At 38.6% G+C, this 22,744-nt stretch overlaps 1 protein-coding gene across 1 annotated transcript; it reads right to left on the reverse strand.

Moving 5' to 3' along the window:
- Positions 1–469: 469 nt before the first annotated feature.
- Positions 470–20,205, reverse strand: LOC127860757 (uncharacterized). The gene is made up of 8 exons (XM_052399038.1): positions 19,961–20,205; positions 11,911–12,077; positions 8,294–8,445; positions 7,680–7,882; positions 4,638–4,728; positions 3,496–3,661; positions 2,606–2,873; positions 470–585 (listed from the first exon to the last, which is right to left on the reverse strand). The coding sequence occupies exons 1-8, from the start codon at positions 20,058–20,060 to the stop codon at positions 503–505; spliced, it is 1,230 nt and encodes a 409-aa protein (XP_052254998.1). The 5' UTR covers positions 20,061–20,205; the 3' UTR covers positions 470–502.
- Positions 20,206–22,744: the final 2,539 nt, after the last annotated feature.

The following is a 22,744-nucleotide window of genomic DNA, read 5'->3' on the forward strand; positions in this document are numbered from 1 at the left end:
CATCGGTATTATTTTATTACACCGCAAACGTATTTGAAGTAAATTATTTGAAATTAAGCGAAGGGCGTTTTTTGCGCCTTTCATGTGCAATGGCTGCGTCATGCACAAAATGTGCTTTGCATAGCGTTTTCACCACCCAAACAACACATTTGCAGCTTGTGTATTTTTTAACATACTTGTGTCAAGGCTAAACCCTATTCATCACCAGGCATGTCTGCAGGTTTATGATGTCTGGGCTGTGGTTTTGCTCAGGTCGGCATAAAACGAAATTTACGTTAGCGATAAGTATTCTTATTATCAACACTGGAAGCAAACCTTCGTTATTCGCACAAACTATCATGTATATACACAGCAATAAAGAACGCTCATATAGAAATGCTTTCGCAGCAGTCGGAATTTCAAATTAAAATAATTGGATATCTTGACTCATGTTATGTGACGGGGAGAAAAAATAAATAACAAAAAAAGCTAATTGCAACCGCATTTTCGCCAATGCATTTCATTACAGCAGAAACTCGAATACTGAAACTGTCAGTGTCAGCATTGCTGAGGGGAACCATGTTGTAGGCGGTGTGGCACTTCGAACTGAAAATAAGTATGAAATGTAAGTGTTTTGCATACATTTCACTCAAATGCTAAAGCAACAGTGAAAACACTTCCATGATTCAATTAATGATGATGCTCGCTTAAACTTCTTGTAAAAGAAGAACAAAAATGCCGTTTTTAAACTAGACATTCAAAATGTAAAACGAGGTGCTCAGGGCGAGTGGAACAATCGTTACATTTGTATTTAACATTTATCAAATCATGTTAGACTCTAAATAATCTTAACACGGTCTTTCTTTAATTAACCGAGTTATGCCTAGTGGACTCTTCCATCCTTCTAAATTGGATCAATTTTATTTCCAAAATTAGGGATGTCCAGTATATTTTTTCTATATTTAGAATATTTCTTACAGAAATTCCTGTAAGCAAACAGCGCAGACCCAGATGAGACGCCGCATCATGCGGCGTCTTATCTGGGTCTACGCTGTTTGCAATGTCCTTTTTTCAGGACGCTAGGCATAAATGGGTTAATATAAATCTTTGCCTTTCTTTTACTTGGATGTACCACAACTCGAGAAAACGTCCTCGTGGTTTCCTGCCTCTACACAAGATTCCAAATCGTTGTTTATTAAACTGATGAACACTCATAGAAAATTGTTTTAATTTAAATTATTCGAAAAAAGAATTCAAATCATACGTTTAAATGGTTAAGCAATATTTATTTTATCGTACTGTTCAACAAACAGTACAAACTATTATATACTTATGACTATTTTAGGAATGATAGTTTTGTCAGAGGCGATGTAACCAACAATTAATGCCGATTGTTGACAGAAGAGAATTTAAGCTTTTCTTCTGAATGATAGTTTTATTATTTAATGTCATGAAGCCTTATAAATATGTTTTCATCAAGAGGGGAAGTAACATTAATTGCAAAATATCAACTCATTAGCATTATTGATTTTTTTTATTTAATTAAATCTCCGCTATCAACAAATTTAAATTCAAAAATAAAGCAACGTAAGAAAAAAATGTAACGTACTTGTTCAGCTAGCCAAATCGGTGTAAAAATACTTAATATGTATTAAACTTTACTTTTAAAAACGAGTCGTTGTCAACTTGTTTAAAAGAAGATAGTGTACATTGCAAACATTTACCCTATCAATCTTGTAACCTAGTACCCAGGCTATTTATTTTTATTAAGGAACTGAGATTGTTTCTCACGGGTGGTTCTCTTAGAAACTATACGAAATTAGCAGACCTGATTAAATTTGTTTCACAAGACCACATAACGAGCTAACATGGCTGGGGTCAATCACCGACAGGGCGTCGAAACTCGCACATAAATCACGTGCTAATCTCACGCGCATCAACAGTGGCGGTTCGTAGATAACCGCAACAATATTTATAAAACATTCTTGTTTTTATGATATTTATAAACCAGGTCGGCTGTGGACAGGTATATTCGCACTCTTAAATATTGAAACATGTTTAGTTTTCAAATTATCATAGCTCAGATCATAAAAAAACACGGAATCTTTTAATTTAGCAGTACATGCAACTAAGATATCAGTTACTAGTATATAATGATGAAACATGTTTGTTACAAAGAATAAAGGTGATATTTATTTCTCGAGCTGGGTTGCTTTGTATTCAACGGTCCATGCGTATCTGTGTAAATCCCATACTCGTTATTTTAATAAATACGGCAGAATGAAAAGCCATAGATTTGATATCAAAAACTGTTCAATAAATTTTATTTCACATGTTGCTACACATTTTGGATCTACTCACAATGGTTGCATTTGATTTTTATTGTGTACTTATTGCTGTTGTTGGAAACAATCTAGACCGTTTATGCAAAGAAACATTTTGGATACATTAATTAAAAACTATGATTCCTAACGGTATAAATAATACACTGCTTTATAACATATAGAATATAAGCATAATTCACATATACATTGATGTTTTCCTATTACACTGTCATTTTATACTCGAATTTTCATTAAAAGCCGTTTTTGCAAACCTTTGCGAGAATGAGAAACAAAGAACTTACGCGAAAGCTCTATTCTGTCTACTTCGTCATAGACGTAAATGGTTACCCGGACGTAACCCTCGAAACCGCTGTCGGATGTCTTTACGGCGTTGCTCACGTCACGCTTCCTTATTGTGACGTCATGTTCATTGGTCGTCATTCCCGGGAAGCCGATCTGTACATCGCGGATGTTCTGTCTAATGTCCCGAGAGCTTACAATACTCGCGGACGGGATTTTGTTCATCCGAATAATATCGTCAAACGACCTTCGTCTTCTTGGAGAGCAAGTCTGCAACAATGTTAGACATTTTGTTCTATTTGTGTCATGCAATGTAATTACACATAGCATCTTCCAATTTTACAGTAAATATCATGTGTGAGTAGGCAATTTCATAGTTTTCGTTGAAAGATACACAACCGTTTGCATTGTTCAATCATTTGAAATAAAATTCCCTTATTTTCGTACTTAAACCATTGCTCATTGCAATGTTAGAATTAACATCATTGGAAAAGTTCAAGCACATTCTTGACTTACAATGTTAAACTTAAAATCGCAATGTCATAACCATACATCAACACGTATTTATTTACATGGATACTAAAATACGTGTTATAGAAGGAGCATCGATGGTAATAAGTAAACTTAAAATTTCATCGTTAACATTAAAAGCATGCAGCTTATTTACATAATACAATCGTTTAAAATAAAGTGACACATATTGTGTTGTGTAAATTAAAATTCAAGAAACCATACAAATATTATTCACACACAGGCTGTGTTGACACATTTAATTGCAAGTAAAGGGAGAGCACAAGATATGCAAAAAAATAGCAATGCCACAATTAGCTCCCTTCAATATACAAATTAATGGATGAAAAAACGGCATTGAAGTTGCAGGTTAACAACTAACCCAATCACATTTTTTGGATTTCAAAAGACAGCCCTTTAATGTGCACGCAAGATTGACTTCATTACTTCCATCGAACCGGAAGGCCCAAAAGCTCGCCACGGCTCGATGCGGCTCGCTGGCGTTTGGTATACGGAAGTTGCTTACAATGTCCTTATACACCGAGCACCTGTAAGGAAATAAATCTGCTTTGTATGTTTGTTTGGACTTTTCGCCGCATTTTAGGTATAAAACCCGGATCTACATGACTTGCAAGTATGAAGCACGTACCATAGCATCTCGGCTAGTAAATGCGAACGGTCAAAATACGTGCATTAGTAATAGATATGAATGGCCATAGACCTGATTTATTGATCACTCTCGTTATCATAATCTGAATGGGCCAGGTGGTTAACGTTTCTCTCTACCCATGAGTTACTCATATTTTGCTCCGTGGTCTCTATTGTATCACACACTTAGGTGGCAAGAAAGTTGACTATCATTATCTTTCTAGTTGGTCAATTATATAATTTTCATGATTGTTCTTTTGTAAAAATTAAGTACCATTAATATGGATTTTTTTGCGATTCAGCGAGGGGCGTTCTTTCAAAAGTACATGGCAATCTTATTTATAAGTGACTAACATAAACTTTGAAGTAAGTTGTGCATCATGTACTTAGCGTTATACATGTAAATATCATACACACATGCATGTCAAACTAGGCACATACACTGTTTAACAATGTTAAATGTAACAAAACCATATCAAAATATGATACAGAAAATAAGCCTTAAATAAATTATGTTATAAATGTATCATGCATTTTGAATATCTTTAATATTTTTTTAAATAACGCGCAAAATAAGTAAATGTTATATATTTGTAATGACTGGTGTTTGCGACATATACAAACAAAATGTACGTAAAAATACCACGTGATCTGATTTGAACTTATACAAACAGGAGTTGCCTGTAAATACGTCATTAAACTAATAAGAAGTTAAAAACCCGTCTCAATTACCCGTCTTGTCTCATTTACCCGTCTTGTTTCATCTACCCGTCTTGTCTCACTTACTTGTCTTGTCTCACTTACTCGTCTTCATTCACTTACCCGTCTTGTCTCATCTACCCGTCTTGTTTTAATTACCCGTCTTGTCTCACTTACCCGTTTTCTATAAGCTGCAGTACGTGTCTCGATCCGTCCGCTAAAATACCAGAAGAGACCGAGCAGTTCATTGGCTTAATTCGGTAACCCTCTGAAATAATATCATAAAGAATCTGTTGTTTTAGTTTAATAGCATGTGCTGAGTCTGGTTCCTACAAATATTTACATACATCAAAGCTATTTTGCACGCAAAGAATAAATATTTGAACACCATGAGTGTACTTAAATTATTGATTAATGATTGATTAAAGGAAAACCTCAGTTCCCACATGTCCTCAAAGGACTTACGGTAGGTAATGTTTGTTAGACCCAACATTCGAAGTTTTTGGTTTTCTAAATACCGCCCAAAAGTATTATTGCCTTCTATTAAATTTTAATTTTTATGCACACCTGTGTAAATTTGCGAATTGTTGCCGATATTAATATATTGATTTTTTTGTCATTACGAAAATCTTTTCGACTCATTTTGCACGTGAACATATAAAGACTAGAGCAAAAAAACTAGGTTTCAGTGTGAAAGTGTGCGACTAGAGTTGTTGGTGAATTATTATATTCCCTCATTCTGCGGACTATGACCATTGAAACAAAAATGTCTTACACTGACTTAAATAGTTGAACTGCTGGTGATTTTCCTTAAATAAGCATTCAAGTCAATCCGTTTGTTAATCTCTGGACGTGGGTATTATTGTGCAAATCTTAGTCATATATGAACCGAATTTGACACGCTTCTATCTTGTCTTGTGTCGCCGAATCACCATTCAGGTGGAATGCAGCACACTAATGTCATCTCTGGGTGCCATCGTCGCAGCTTGTTTCGCTACTTGAAACTTATGACAAGTTAAACGTGGTTGGACAGCAGTATTCGCACTTGAAAAAAAGCGGTTTAAAGCAGGTGCGTTTATTGCTATCCAATAGTATGCAGTCCGCCCAGACTACTCAGGTACGACACTTTCAACTGTTTAGGGTATTTTTGTTAAAAGGAAGTATTTTTTGCAGGATGCACAGGCTAATCTTGTTGACCCTTAACGCTGCACTGCACAGGCTAATCTGATCGACCCTTTACGAAAATGCATTTAACTCAACACTTCTCATACACGGTGAACTTCCGGCTAAAGACGCTCCGCCTTAACCACTGCAAGCTGGCACGCCTCTCAAATGCCTTTGTGATTTCTGCATGGCGAGTTTCCTACATGAATCCTATTGTCCATCACATTTCAGCATCTTTCAAATGGATGTGGCTGGAGAACTCCTGTTCCCATCTGATCTTGTCAGTGTTGGGCAAACCAGTGAGTGTCAGGGCATTGTTATTTAACGTCTACGTACTTCAACCATTATCTGTTACTTGCCAGTGCACACTGCTGTTCCCAATGGACAGTAAGCTCGACAGTCACTTACTTCTTGAAAAGTTGAGTTTCTTCGAGCTGATGGCTAAGCGGATGGTAACGAGGAAGATGTTTGGAAACTGCAGTGTCTTACCAAGGTCTACTAGAAAATGCCTGGAAACTGCTGTTTCTTACCGATGTCTACTTGAAGATGCCTGGAAACTGCCATGTCTTACCGAGGTCTACTGGAAGATGCCTGGAAACTGCCGTGTCTTACCATGGTCTACTGGAAGATGCCTTGAAACTGCAGTGTCTTACCATGGTCTACTGGAAGATGCCTTGAAACTGCAGTGTCTTAACGAGGTCTACTGGAAGATGCCTTGAAACTGCAGTGTCTTACCAAGGTCTACTGGAAGATGTCTGGGAACTGCAGTGTCTTAGCGAGTTCTACTGGAAGATGTCTGGAAACTGCAGTGTCTTGCCGATGTCTACTGGAAAATATTATTTTCAGAAAAAAAACCCGTGAACACGAACAGTTTTGCTAAGATTTTTCGGAGATTTTTAGTGGAGTCGCAATACTGGTGGACTAAATTCGCGAGTAACTTGTAAACTACAACGTATATATCCGTAATTAATAAGGTGTCGTGAAGACGCAGAAACGATCTGTAAATACACTTCTCATCTACGCACTCAAGTTATAAAGGCATATACTAGTGTGGCAACCAGCGGAATGCTGGCCCGTGTGTCTCGAAAAAAACTCCTTTCGAGCTAGTCGATGTCCTCGATTTGTTGTATAGCTGTTTTCATGCTGATCACTGCGGCGACAAATCACATGTTTGGAAATATTTTAATCGGCGGATGGCGAAAATTGTGTAGCCAGTCCGGGACTCGAACCCGGGAAACTCACTGGAAGAGCAAGGGCAAGTGATACCTAGGGAGCTCGCGCGAGCGTCAGTGGCGATATGTCAAGTTAGGGATCAGCAGATGGGACGGGTTCCGTTGTAGTTAACTACACAACAGCTTGTTTCAAAGATTAAGGTTTTAAAGGGACCTTTTCATGTTTTGATAAATTGACAAAATTAAGAAAAAAATGTTTCAGATTTGCAAATTTTCGTTGTAGTTATGATATTTATGAGGAAACAGTAATACTGAACATTTACCGTCCTCTAAAATATCCATTATATGCATTTCTTTTAAAACCTGGAAATTATAAAGCGTTGCAATGCGAAACGATTAAATAATTTGGAGTGTTTTGTTGTAGTCGTTATATTTTGTTACAATTCGAGGATTGCTAATGTCAAGTATGAAATACCTCACTCGTGGTATAAGCACGCATGGCTAAGCGTTTGAATTTTACATCAAGGGTCAGTGGTTCGAGCCCAGTTGAGGGTTACTTTTTTAATTTCTTTAATTGTATTCTTGCTTTTTTACTGGGGCATTTTAGATCCAATGTTTAGATTTATCAATATAAAGCATTTAATGACAAATTTCAACACATGCCAAATTCTGTGAAAAGGTCCCTTTAGAGGATATGTTTACAAAGGCCGGGATGCTCACACGGTTAATCATCAAAGCCGCTTAAGTTCGAATCAGTGACATTGCGTCGTCTTTTGCTATGAAATAATATCATAATAAAACAGTAACTATGACGAACCCGGTCCTTGTACAATCCATGTGGGTTCGAAGAAATAATATCATAAAAACAGTGACTATGACGAACCCGGTCCTTGTACAACCCAGCTGAGTTCCTCGAATAACTTGGCGGAGGGCAACGTGGTGGTGGTAGCCACCGTTCTGACAGTCATGCCAGGCATGCCCGTCACCGGCGACACGTCCGTCCGTTCTGGAGGTTTCGTCGGCTTAAAGATACTGGAGTCCAGCTTCAGTTTTGGAGTCGCTTTTTCCAACTTCTTCGTGTTGACCCTGAACCGGAAGTGGATAAATGAGTGAATATATCGTTCAATTTAGCAATGTGATCCGTAACGAGTGTTTATGAATTCAACTACCTAAACAATAATACAGACATAACATCGATGGACCAGTAAATAACCACAACGATGAACGGACTAAAGTCCGAACAAATAGTGCACGCGGGCGCCACAAAGTTAATTGTTTTGTAAGTCCACTCAAAAGTCATTTTATGAAAAAATAACATACGGGTCGTTGACGTTTACATACATACGGAAATCAAATCTTTGATATATCTACTTTTATTTACTTTTTATTTTACGCACCTTGTAAAAAGAGGGCGGTAATTAAAGAAATGTTTTGCTTGCGTTTTTTTTTAGTTAACATAAATCTAATCCAAACAGGAAAACATGGAAGGTCACTTACACGTGAGTTACCCAGCTTTTGTCCACGTAGTCGCGCGTGAATCCTTCACCGGGTGTGACGAGGCAACGTATTGTGTAGAACACGGCAGACTCCTCCGTTACCAAATCCGGTATCCCGGTTTCAGCGCTAAAAACAACACTTATATCGGTGTCCTGAAAGACACCGTGCACACGTGAATAAATGGAACTTTAACGACAATATACTGCTTTGCACTATAATGTCAAACGTGTTTACGCCATGAAAAAGATAGGAAAATCGTGTACATTAACGATTTACGTTCAAGAGATACGACACTAAAAATGTATCCGTAGGGGAAAAACTTAACTAAAATATAGATATGCGAAACTTCACACACCGGTTGATATGTTTGCACAGTTTCAGCCCTCTAAAAGTAATACTCTTTTCTAATGACCCGCCGCTTAAGTAAAACAAGAGCACCGCCTTGCGTGTGCAGACCGCTCATCTATTTTCGTTTTAAAGGTGAAGGGACTCTCATTTTCAATCACAAAGGAGGGAGGGGTGGAGTGAAGAGGGGTGTATAGTGTGGGGTTGTGGACATTACATTATCTTCCAAAAAAGCGAAAAAAAAATCGGGGGCGGGGGGGGGGGGTGGTGGGGGGTGGTGGGTGGGGGTGGGGGGAAGGGCGATGGGGGGGGGGGGATTTTTTGGGTGCGATGGTTGGACGGTATTTCAAACATAACCGTTTAAAAAAAAATTGGGGGGGGTGGGGTATAGTGTGAGGGTGTGGTGGTAATTTGTGAGATGATCTTAAAAAAAAAAAAAAAATAAAAGAAAAAAATTGGGGGGGTGGGGGTGGGGGGGTGGGGTGGGGGTATAGTGTGAGGGTGTGGTGGTCATTTGTGAGATGATCTTAAAAAAAAAATAGGGGGGGAGGGGGGAGGTGGGGGGGAGGGGGGAGGGGGGAGGGCACGGGGGACGGTTTGGGTGGAGTCTATTGTGGTATGTCAGGTAAGAGTAGTTTCATCAAAGTATCAATCAAATCTAATCATAAATAAAGAAGTTATGGCAATTTTAGCAAAATTTAATAATTTGACCTTGAGAGTCAAGGTCATTCAAAGGTCAAGGTAAAATTCAACTTGCCAGGTACAGTAACCTCATGATAGCATGAAAGTATTTGAAGTTTGAAAGCAATAGCCTTGATACTTAAGAAGTAAAGTGGATTGAAACACAAAATTTAACCATATATTAAAAGTTACTAAGTCAAAAAAGGGCCATAATTCCGTAACAATGACAACCAGAGTTATGCAACTTGTCCTTTTACTGTACCCTTATGATAGTTTTTGAGTGTTCCAAGTATGAAAGCAATATCTATGATACTTTAGGGGTAAAGTGGACCAAAACATAAATCTTAACCAAATTTTCAATTTTCTAAGTATAAAGGGCCCATAATTCCGTCCAAATGCCAGTCAGAGTTACATAACTTTGCCTGCACGGTCCCCTTATGATAGTTAATAAGTGTTGCAAGTATGAAAGCAATAGCTTTGATACTGTAGGAATAAAGTGGACCTAAACACAAAACTTAATCAAATTTTCAATTTTCTAAGTATAAAAAGGGCACATAATTCTGTCAAAATGCCAGTCAGAGTTACATTACTTTGCCTGCACAGTCCCCTTATGAAAGTTAGTAAGTGTTGCAAGTATGAAAGCAATAGCTTTGATGCTTAAGGAATAAAATGGACCTAAACACATAACTTCACCAAAATTTTCAATTTTCTAAGTAAAAAAAGGGCACATAATTCTGTCAAAATGCATGCCAGAGTTATCTAACTTTGCCTGCCCAGTCCCCTCATGATAGTAAGTAAGTGTAACAAGTTTGAATGCAATAGCATTGATACTCACTGAGAAAAGTGGACCTAAACGCAAAACTTAACCAAAATTTTCAAATTTCTAAGTATAAAAAGGGCACATAATTCTGTCAAAATGCACGCCAGAGTTATCTAACTTTGCCTGCCCAGTCCCCTCATGATAGCTAGTAAGTGTACCAAGTTTGAATGCAATAGCATTGATACTTTCTGAGAAAAGTGGACCTAAACGCAAAACTTAACCGGACGCCAACGCCAACGCCAACGCCGACGCCGACGCCGACGCCAAGGTGATGACAATAGCTCATTTTTTTTTTTCAAAAAATAGATGAGCTAATAAAAAATATTGCTACAAAAGACACCATAAGACCTGTTGTATAGAGAATATCCGAAGCAAAATATGGAGGTGCGCAAGGTCACATACTGGTTAATATGTTTGTAAAGATTCAGCACTCTAATATTGGTAAATTTCAAGGTAAGCGCGTCAAAAAAATAACGTTTTTTTTTCTTAAAAAAGGGGGCCATAACTTCGTTTATGACAATAATATCCGAACCAAAATATGATGCACATATTTATGTGCTGCTTGATATCTTTTTTACGACTCATGCAAATACAAGCAATACTTTTTGAGAAACGCGCGACACAGGTGAAGAATGTTTTTTTTCCATATTTTAAGGGACATTTAAGTGGGGCATATAAACGGTTATTCTGTGAAAAGAAATAAAAACTGACCAGTAGACATTTGTATAAAAAGGAAATGATAATATAATTATTGAAAATTTGTCAGTAATAAATGTAGTGCATATTATAAAACACAGGTCTATAATTCAACCTACTTTACTAAAAATCTTTAAATGTGCAATATTGTACAAAAATCAAGACGGAGTGTTTTGTGTTCTGCTACGTGTTATTTATCAGTGAAGAACAACTCAGTAGGCAGATACAAAATATTTAATTATATTGTATGTAAGTATCCCGCACCGAAAGGCTTCCGTGCATGCGTGCTTGATTCTGCCCGTCGCACTGTTTTGTGCACCAACTCCTCCGAGATTGTGCGTGTGAATATCATTAGACTCAACCCATTCATGCCTACGGGACTCTCTCATCATTCTAAATTGCAACAATTTATTTCCAAAATTAGGGATGTCTAGTATAATTATTTCTTTATATAGAATATTCCTTTAAGCAAACAGCGCAGACCCTGAGGAGACGTCGCATCATGCGGCGTCTCATCTGGGTCTACGCTGTTTCCCAAGGCCTTTTTTCTAGACGCTAGGCATAAATTGGTTAAATGAGAGAGAAGTTATCTCCAAGTGTTACATCACACATTGTGAAACTTTTGACATTGCGTTTTAAAGGGGTTATTTCCGCTCGTTTAAAATTCCATAAAAAAGCTTCTGATCGTAACTTATCGACATTGTGAATTTCGTAAATCTCGAGGAATGCCGGACGTACAGACGGACAGAGCGACTGCTATATACTATCCTACCGGCAGCAAACAAAGAAGATGCTTGAAACATGTTTCCAATATTAACCCATTCTCACTCAGAAGAAAAGCAAAAATGGATATATGCCACCAGCATACAACCAGAACAACCCGCGAATAACTGTCAGTATATTAAGGTTTTATGCTGTTTGCCTCTCATCATTATCTTATGGTTGGAAATGAAAGCTCTACAACTTGAATCTGGTAAAAAAGGTCTTTCATTTTAAATACATTTTCCTAAGGACTATTAACATGTTAAAGTGCTTATCTGACTGTTACAGGTTTAACATTTTATAAAACGCGTACCGTGGAACAGCCGCTGATTCTGACGGATGCTCGGTCGGCGTCGATCTGCGGTGAATCCACGAGGAACGCGGCTCTGCATGAAGCGTTGACGGCATTCGAGGCGTTCACCCAGACCATTTTGCTCGGATTGGGGTTTCTCAGAATTATTTCGCCGTTTAAGTAGCAATCTGTATATATAAAGTCTGGTCATTGGCGTAACTCTGGAATTCGCTATATTTTGGAAAATACCACTAATCTCAGGCATGCACACAGTCACAGCTGGCTGATTAAAAACGTTTGAAAATCACGTGCTTATCAATAATTATCAAACAGTATCTGTCGTTGGTACATATAGTGGATCAACGTTATTTGTGTCTATACGGATTAGATGGGTTTTATGTGTGGCGATCTGGGTAATAAATATGGTATCACTATGGAAAACCCATATGCAGGTACAAACAATCTTACCCTATTTGAAAAGATTTTAAACGGGTCAGGTTGTTATTTAGTCTCCAGACGAGTGTTTGTTGTTTAAACAAAAGCTGTCCTTAGACAGCGCAGCGCGTTCGATTAGCCGTTATCGTTGGTGGTATAATGACAATTTTATTGAAGTCACTGACTATAGTAACAACTAGTCTAAGAAATATTTGAAGTTGAATACATGTTGTATGTATGCAATGTATTTAAACTTACAGCTGACTATGTATGTTATAATATAAGAAGTATGATTATGTCAATATACAATTCTTTAAATGTTTTCATTAGTTTATTTGTATTATTGGAGGTGAAGACTGCATACAAACTACAACTACACAAAATACAGCTCAATACTTCAGTCATTTATCGATTCTCATTTTCTATTTTTAGCTACAATTATCTCGACCCTAATTGCTGCAAATGCAATCACGCCCTAGGTCTGCATGTTAGCTGACACTTTTAAACTTATATCACACTTACTACATCCAAACTAAAGTTAATGAGCAGAAACATCTTTTTTCAGTAGAAGCAAACTTGACCCCACTGGCCCCAAATACATGCAGTTGCTAGATAAGCCTCGCCACGCCTACACACACACACATAATTTAACTACTATATCTCCATCATAACTGAAGATATTTCGTGAACATATATTTTTGTTATCTCTTTTCTTCAGTGAACATGACCTTGATCCCATGCAACCCCCTGCTAGGAATGACCTTGATCCCATGCAACCCCATGCTAGGAATGACCTTGATCCCATGTAACCCCATGCTAGGAATGACCTTGATCCCATGTAACCCCATGCTAGGAATGACCTTGATCCCATGCAACCTCATGCTAGGAATGACCTTGATCCCATGTAACCCCATGCTAGGAATGACCTTGATCCCATGTAACCCCATGCTAGGAATGACCTTGATACCATGTAACCCCATGCTAGGAATGACCTTGATCCCATGTAACCTTAGCTAGGAATGACCTTGATCCCATGTAACCCCATGCTAGGAATGACCTTGATCCCATGTAACCCCATACTAGGAATGACCTTGATCCCATGTAACCCCATGCTAGGAATGACCTTGATCCCATGTAACCCCATGCTAGGAATGACCTTGATCCCATGTAACCCCATGCTAGGAATGACCTTGATCCCATGCAACCTCCTGCTAGGAATGACCTTGATCCCATGCTACCCCATGCTAGGATTGACCTTGATCCCATGCAACCCCATGCTAGGAATGACCTTGATCCCATGTAACCCCATGCTAGGAATGACCTTGATCCCATGCAACCCCATGCTAGGAATGACCTTGATCCCATGCAACCCCATGCTAGGAATGACCTTGATCCCATGCAACCCCATGGTAGGAATGACCTTGATCCCATGCAACCTCATGCTAGGAATGACCTTGATCCCATGTAACCCCATGCTAGAAATGACCTTGATCCCATGTAACCCCATGCTAGGAATGACCTTGATCCCATGCAACCTCATGCTAGGAATGACCTTGATCCCATGCAACCTCATGCTAGGAATGACCTTGATCCCATGCAACCTCATGCTAGGAATGACATTGATCCCATGCAACCTCATGCTAAGAATGACCTTGATCCCATGTAACCCCATGCTAGGAAATACCTTGATCCCATGCAACCTCATGCTAGGAATGACCTTGATCCCATGCAACCCCATGCTAGGAATGACCTTGATCCCATGCAACCCCATGCTAGGAATGACCTTGATCCCATGCAACCCCATGCTAGGAATGACCTTGATCCCATGCAACCCCATGCTAGGAATGACCTTGATCCCATGCAACCCCATGCTAGGAATGACCTTGATCCCATGCAACCCCATGCTAGGAATGATCTTGATCCCATGCAACCCCATGCTAGGAATGATCTTGATCCCATGCAACCCCATGCTAGGAATGACCTTGATCCCATGCAACCTCATGCTAGGAATGATCTTGATCCCATGCAACCCCATGCTAGGAATGACCTTGATCCCATGCAACCCCATGCTAGGAATGACCTTGATCCCATGCAACCTCATGCTAGGAATGACCTTGATCCCATGTAACCCCATGCTAGGAATGACCTTGATCCCATGTAACCCCATGCTAGGAATGACCTTGATCCCATGCAACCTCATGCTAGGAATGACCTTGATCCCATGCAACCTCATGCTAGGAATGACCTTGATCCCATGCAACCTCATGCTAGGAATGACCTTGATCCCATGCAACCTCATGCTAGGAATGACCTTGATCCCACGTAACCCCATGCTAGGAATGACCTTGATCCCATGCAACCTCATGCTAGGAATGACCTTGATCCCATGCAACCCCATGCTAGGAATGACCTTGATCCCATGCAACCCCATGCTAGGAATGACCTTGATCCCATGCAACCTCATGCTAGGAATGACCTTGATCCCATGCAACCTCATGCTAGGAATGACCTTGATCCCATGTAACCCCATGCTAGGAATGACCTTGATCCCATGCAACCTCATGCTAGGAATGACCTTGATCCCATGCAACCTCATGCTAGGAATGACCTTGATCCTATGCAACCTCATGCTAGGAATGACCTCGATCCCATGCAACCCCATGCTAGGAATGACCTTGATCCCATGTAACCCCATGCTAGGAATGATCTTGATTCCATGCAACCTCATGATAGGAATGACCTTGATCCCATGCAACCTCATGCTAGGAATGACCTTGATCCCATGTAACCCCATGCTAGGAATGACCTTGATCCCATGCAACCTCATGCTAGGAATGACCTTGATCCCATGCAACCTCATGCTAGGAATGACCTTGATCCTATGCAACCTCATGCTAGGAATGACCTCGATCCCATGCAACCCCATGCTAGGAATGACCTTGATCCCATGTAACCCCATGCTAGGAATGATCTTGATTCCATGCAACCTCATGCTAGGAATGACCTTGATCCCATGCAACCTCATGCTAGGAATGACCTTGATCCCATGTAACCCCATGCTAGGAATGACCTTGATCCCATGCAACCCCATGCTAGGAATGACCTTGATCCCATGTAACCCCATGCTAGGAATAACCTTGATCCCATGCAACCTCATGCTAGGAATGACCTTGATCCCATGCAACCTCATGCTAGGAATGACCTTGATCCCATGCAACCCCATGCTAGGAATGACATTGATCCCATGCAACCCCATGCTAGGAATGACCTTGATCCCATGCAACCTCATGCTAGGAATGACCTTGATCCCATGCAACCTCATGCTAGGAATGACCTTGATCCCATGTAACCCCATGCTAGGAATGACCTTGATCCCATGCAACCCCATGCTAGGAATGACCTTGATCCCATGCAACCCCATGCTAGGAATGACCTTGATCCCATGCAACCCCATGCTAGGAATGACCTTGATCCCATGCAACCTCATGCTAGGAATGACCTTGATCCCATGCAACCCCATGCTAGGAATGACCTTGATCCCATGTAACCCCATGCTAGGAATGATCTTGATCCCATGTAACCCCATGCTAGGAATGACCTTGATCCCATGCAACCTCATGCTAGGAATGACCTTGATCCCATGCAACCTCATGCTAGGAATGACCTTGATCCCATGCAACCCCATGCTAGGAATGATCTTGATCCCATGCAACCCCATGCTAGGAATGACCTTGATCCCATGCAACCCCATGCTAGGAATGACCTTGATCCCATGTAACCCCATGCTAGGAATGCATTTCAGCTTATGATAAAAGCTGTTGCACAAAACGTTTTCAAATATGTATAAAGTTTAATTGGTACCATAAGTGGCATAATTCTGCTAAGGTGCACGTCAATGTCTCACACAATGACCCCAAATAATTATAAAAGAATCAGTGATGTGGAAATGTTGCCCACTAATCTTTACCTGAGCTTTAAGAGTGACGTGTCACCTGAATAAATGTAGTAGAAAGAACGAACTTGAGATGGTATACGATTACGTTAACCAAGTATTCAAGTTCAAAAGGGGCACAATTGTCCTAAATTGTAGGTCATGGATATAAAACTTGGTCGGTGATCTCAACTAGTGACCCAGAACATATAAGTGTAGTGCCAATTGAATACGTTTAGTGAACGCATTGATATGCAGATCTTGCACATTTACCTTTACCAGAGCTTTACGCGGTCGCCGACACAGGTAAGTAATATGGCTCGATCTGTTCGGTGAATAACGTAGTTGAAATTAGACTAGTAATTCCGTTGCGGTGACAAAGGAAGAAAAATATGGTATTCTGCGTAAGGAACACGCACCATATCCGAAGTCCTTTGAACATAGCATAGTTCCTAAAGAATAGAAAGTACCATTAATAATTTCAGAATCTTTATATAAATATCAGGGTCCAATACCATAGTCCTAGTAGCATATAGATACCTGACTGAATTATTACTGTTAAATATTAAATAAAAGAATAATACGAAATAACTGGTTTGCATGCTTGTTTTGTTTAGATTAGATTGTTTAAACTGAGTTTACAAAAAGAATTGTTGTTAACAACGCGAAATAATATCTCGATCACAAAAATCCTAAGCTCCAATTGAACCCGCGACCTCCAGATTGTAAGTCAGTTACTATAACCGCATCACTAAAGAGCTATTCCCATCAGTAAGGTTGTAAGAATTGACCTTATGTCACTGCCCCCTCTTAATGTTTCAAGGCCCAGAACAACCGCTTCTCAAGCGCCATTCTCTTCACAAGCGGGATCCGCATTGACCTCCTTAAACCCATTACCTAGATCGTTTTTTCCTAGTCCTCATTCAAGTTAAAAATCCTAATTCCAACGGAGTATTGAACCGGCAACCTCCAGAGTGGAAGTCAGACACTCCTCGTCGTAAAAGAGTTAGTCCAACAGCACTGGTTGTTGAAAGTGGCCTTATTTAACAACAAAATACACAATCTAGTAATCATTACACATACAGAAATAATACGCGGATACGTACAATAATTAAAAACAAGAGCAACGCCTTGCGGGTGCAGACCGTTCATCTATTTTTCTTTTTAAAGGTGAAGGGACCTATCTCAATTTCAATCACAAAGGAGGGAGGGGTAGATGGAGAGGGGTGTATAGTGTGGGGTGTAGTCATTTATTACATTATTTTCCAAAAATGCCAAAAAAATGCAAAAACTATAGATATATTATTTTTATTTTTTTTTTTGGGGGGGGGGGGGATTCTTGGGTGGGATGGTTGGACGGTATTTCAAAAATAAAATAATAAAAATAAATATTTGTGTTTTTAACCATTTTTTTTAAAAAAGTTGGGGGGTGGGGGTCGGGGGGATGGGGTACAGTGTGAGGGTGTGAGGGCATTTATAAGAGGATCTTTATAAAAAAAAAAAAATTTTGTGTGGGGGGGGATTCGATTCGGTGGGGGGGGGGGGCGTGGTGGGGGATGGTTTGAGTGGAGTCTATTGTGGTTTGTCAGGTAAGAGTGGTTTTGTCAAAGTATCAATCAAATCTAATCATAAATAAAGAAGTTATGACAATTTTAGCAAAATTTAATAATTTGACCTTGAGAGTCAATGTCATTCAAAGGTCAAGGTAAAATTCAACTTGCCAGGTACAGTACCCTAATGATAGCATGAAAGTATTTGAAGTTTGAAAGCAATAGCCTTGATACTTTAGAAGTAAAGTGAATCTAAACACAAACTTTAACCATATATATTTAAAGTTACTAAGTCAAAAAAGGCCATAATTTCGTACAAATGACAACCAGAGTTATGCAAGCTGTCCTTTACTGTCCCCGTATGATAGTTTGCGAGTGTTCCAAGTATGAAAGCAATATCTATGGTACTTTAGGGGTAAAGTGGACCAAAACACAAAACTTTCAATTTTCTAAGTATAAAGGGCACATAATTCCGTCCAAATGCTAGTCAGAGTTACATAACTTTGCCTGCACAGTCCCCTTATGATAGTTAATAAGTGTTGCAACTTAGGGTGTCACGTTTAAACGTTTAAACGGTCGCGTTTCGTGTTTTGCTCAAAAACGTTTACCAAAACGGTAAACGTTTAAACGACAGTCAATATCACTATAATAAATATTGGTTTGCAAATAACGTAGCCGACTAGCCGTACGAAGTAGATCGATGACGAACTGCGAAATCCGGGTACTTGCGGTTAATCCGGGCTACCGAATTCGGCAGTAATTTATTTCTTATTGGTTAGCGGATGGCACAGACATGAACGGAAATTAACGGAAAATCTTCGCTACTTTCCAAAAATCTTACAACTTGGCAACGAAACAGTGCATATGCCGCCATCTTGAAATATTTTAAGTGATTGATTGGCAAAGTAAAACACTGCGGTAGCATGTTAAAAGAAATAGTTTAACCAAATTATATATTGATTACGTTTTGCTAGTTAACTGGATTTTCATTTTCTGCGGTCAAACGATATGCACATTGTATTTCATGTGCAAAGTACGTGCATTTTTTCGGAGTGTCGTTTTCGGAAACAGCATTTTTCATCGATTTTACCTTCTGTTTGACCTTCTTTAAATTGTTTTTATAGAATGAAGAATACACATGTGGTGATACTGATGGTCTGTTTTATAATATTGTATGGTTTTAATATGACGTCATTGCGCGAATGGGATATGCACTGAATATTACTTCCGGAAATAATTACTATTTTCAGTTTGGAAATGCGATGTTACAGGTGCTTTTTAAACGGACATAGGGATACCGTTTAAACGGTAAAGTTTCGTTTATTTCATTTCGTTTAAACGTTTAGAAAAATCTGTAAACGTGATACCCTTAGTTGCAAGTATGAAAGCAATACCTTTGATACTGTAAGAATAAAGTGAACCTAAACACAAAACTTAACCAAATTTTCAATTTTCTAAGTATAAAAAGGGCACATAATTCTGTCAAAATGCCAGTCAGAGTTACATAACTTTGCCTGCACAGTCCCCTTATGATAGTTAGTAAGTGTTGCAAGTATGAAAGCAATAGCTTTGATACTTAAGGAATAAAATGGACCTAAACACAAAACTTAACCAAAATTTTCAATTTTCTAAGTATAAAAAGGGCACATAATTTTGTCCAAATGCACGCCAGATTTATCTAACTTTGCCTGCACAGTCCCCTCATGATAGTAAGTAAGTGTACCAAGTTTGAATGCAATAGCATTGATACTTTCTAAGAAAAAGTGGACCTAAACGCAAAACTTAACCGGACGCCGACGCCGACGCCAACGCCGACGCCGACGCCGACGCCAAGGTGAGGACAAAAGCTCATAGTTTAAAAAAAATAAAATAGATGAGCTAAAAATGCTGGCCTTATCTAACTTTGCCTGCCCAGTCCCCTTATGATGGTAAGTAAGTGTACCAAGTTTGAACGCAATAGCATTGATAGTTTATGAAAAAAGTGGACCTAAACGCAAAACTTAAACGGACGCCGACGCCAAGGTGATGACAATAGCTCATTTTTTTCAAAATATAGATGAGCTAAAAAGTTATTTATTTGGCCAATTAACAACGATAACTCGAGAACTTTTCTATAAAATTCAAACTAACCAACTACAACAGCAAAGTTACTTACTGAAATCCGGCCTAGCTTGCACTGCTGCTACGGCCGCAACTCCACACGCCGCACATACCAGCACCATAACAACAGCGCCATTAATTGACGCTATCCACATTGCCAATGTTTCGCTTCTTTTTTACCAATGTGTCACTGTGTGGAATTCATCGTACTCACGAAAACACGCTATCCTTGCATGTGCCTTATGTGGCGGTGAAGAGCGGCCGTGTTTTCTTCTTTATACACGCCCATTGATGCGGTTCGACAATCCCGTGCAAAACCTGTTAATTATCTTATTCTATATTACATATTTTGATCCGAGGACAACGCATTAATCATGTTCATAAAATTTTCAGTTTCTAAGAAATCTCTTCTATAAATAGCCTAATTGACTTGGTATTCATGAACGCCATTAGCAAGCACAATTACACGCTTGAATTGTTTGCTATATTTGCATTTGGTTGTGTTCGTGCACGTTTTGCACGAGTTTAATACAGAACAGAATAGTTTATTTCGACTTAAGCACATACAGCTCTTCGTCATAAACATACATAAGCAATAACAGCATGCGTTAAATTAAATACAAAACATCATCATTTCGAAGAAATATCAATTTAAAGGAATGAAATACAACACGTTTTAGTGAGGATGTCACATGGATGAGGTTACTACATAGTGATTACAAAATGTAAAAATGTAGTTTATTAATTGCAACACGTATAACATAATTATAAGCATATTGTCTTAGTGAAAAATATATAATTTATCCTACATATATAAGACATTTTCTCGCATTTTAAAGCATTTTAAACAAAACATGGCTAGTTTTCTTAGCACTATTTTATTTGAACTATTAAGTAGTTCTATAGACTTGAACATATTTGATGATGATGTTACACTTACATTCCAGTTAGTAATATACTGATCTCGTAATCTGTTTTTAAGTAACGGAATTAATTGATTAGAGTTCACGGATTCGGGAAATAGCCATACATCGTTAAAACCGGTTTGGTTGAGGATGTCCCGTACTCTCGATGACCAATTGCTTGTGTTATTTGACATGACAATTCCAAGGTAATTAAAATTGTTAACAATTTCTATTTCTTGACCGTTATAAGTCCATTTTAACGTTTTACTAATTGTGCCTCCTTTCCGGAATACCATGACCTTAGTTTTTTCAATGTTGACTGTTAAAGTCAACTTATCGCAGTAGGTTGCTAAATTATTTAATGACTCTTGGAGACCCTCCGGTGTTTCAGAAAATAAAGCCGCGTCGTCAGCGAATAATAATAAATATATCGATATTTGATCTAGAGTTATTCCGGCGTTTATTCCATTTTGCAAATCGAATTCGATGTCGTTAATAAAGAGAGAAAACAATATGGGCGAGGTTATCTCCCCCTAAAATAGGCCGACGTTACTACTAAATAAGTCTGATAAGCTACCCTTGTGTTTAACCTGTAATTTAACTTCATCGTACATGGATCGAATAAGTGTCAAGAGTTTACCGTCGATGCCCACATTAATCATCTTACTCGATAATTGGCCGATTGATGACGTCATGTGCTTTCCGGTAATCAATATAGCAACAATATAGTTTATCTTGATTCTGAAACTGTTTTTCTATAAGGGCATTAAGAATAAATATTGCATCGACCGTGCTACAGTTTGGTTTAAAGCCGAATTGTGCATCCGTTAGGATGTCATTTGTTTCTGCCCATTGTTTAAGACGTTCATTTAATATGCTTGTAAACAATGTCGAAAAACAACTTACTAAAGTAATTCCTCGATAGTTATTTGGGTCTGATATGTCTCAACGTTTATGAATTGGTATTATAATTTCGGATGCCCGACTGCGGGGAAAACGCTTTTTATCAAGTATGTAGTTAAACAATAACTCTAACGGCCTGACGATGACATGGATTGTTTCAGTAAAATATTCATAGATAATATTGTCACTCGAGTGAGCTTTATTGTTTTTCAACCGTTTTGTTGCCCTTATAATTTCTTCTTTCGATATAGGATTGTCGAGTTCGGGGTATGAGGGTTCTGTATTTAGCCTATTATCAAATTCATGTAAGAAAGTATCGGCGTCAAACGAATTGATATTTACGTCACCTTCGTCCGCTAATTTACTAAAATAATCGTGAAATTCGATTAACCGTATCGTATCTGAGTTTTGTGATGTATTTTTACGTTTAAATAATTTCCAAAACTCACGGGGTGATTTCCTTCTCATAGTGTTCTAATGCTTGCTTTGATAAGTGATGTATTTTAAAGAGATTGTTTGGTTTTACATTCTTCGTTAAACCACTTTTGTTTATTTTTATCAGAATCTATAAACCCTTTACTTTCAAGTTTTATTATGCGCTTAAAATACGGTTCTCTTTTAGAAGTTAAGAAGTTCGAAAATTCTCCCACTAGCAAATCCGGATCAGAATTTGAATCAATCTGTGATAATAACATTTGTTCCAGATTATGTACATCGCACGAAACACGAAGGAAGTCGCATTTTTTCTCGGGTTTCCATTTAAAATAAACAATCGGATTAGTATTACTAGTTGAAACAGCGGTATTCGTGCGGAGAGCAAATGTCAGAGGCGCGTGATTCGAGAATTCCGTGAAATTGTTAACGGTAAATCTGTAATAATGAAGTCATTACAATAAAACTTGTAAGTTAGGCTTTGATATTTTCAAATCGCGTTCACTTCGGAAACTTATGTATTCATCGGAGCAGTATTGTAATACATTCATTCATAAATGTCAGAGGTTAATCTTGGCGAGCTATATCACTGTGTAATG

This window comes from Dreissena polymorpha, chromosome 15 (assembly GCF_020536995.1).
Source record: "Dreissena polymorpha isolate Duluth1 chromosome 15, UMN_Dpol_1.0, whole genome shotgun sequence".
NCBI lineage: Eukaryota > Metazoa > Mollusca > Bivalvia > Myida > Dreissenidae > Dreissena > Dreissena polymorpha.

Coding starts and splice junctions, on each gene's coding strand:
- LOC127860757 (XM_052399038.1), bottom strand. CDS start 20,060: ATGTGGATAGCGTCAATTAATGGCGCTGTTGTTATGGTGCTGGTATGT. Junction 7,883..8,293: donor AAAAGCTGGGTAACTCACGT/GTAAGTGACCTT, acceptor CTTCCGGTTCAG/GGTCAACACGAAGAAGTTGG. Junction 586..2,605: donor AGACAGAATAGAGCTTTCGC/GTAAGTTCTTTG, acceptor ACTTATTTTCAG/TTCGAAGTGCCACACCGCCT.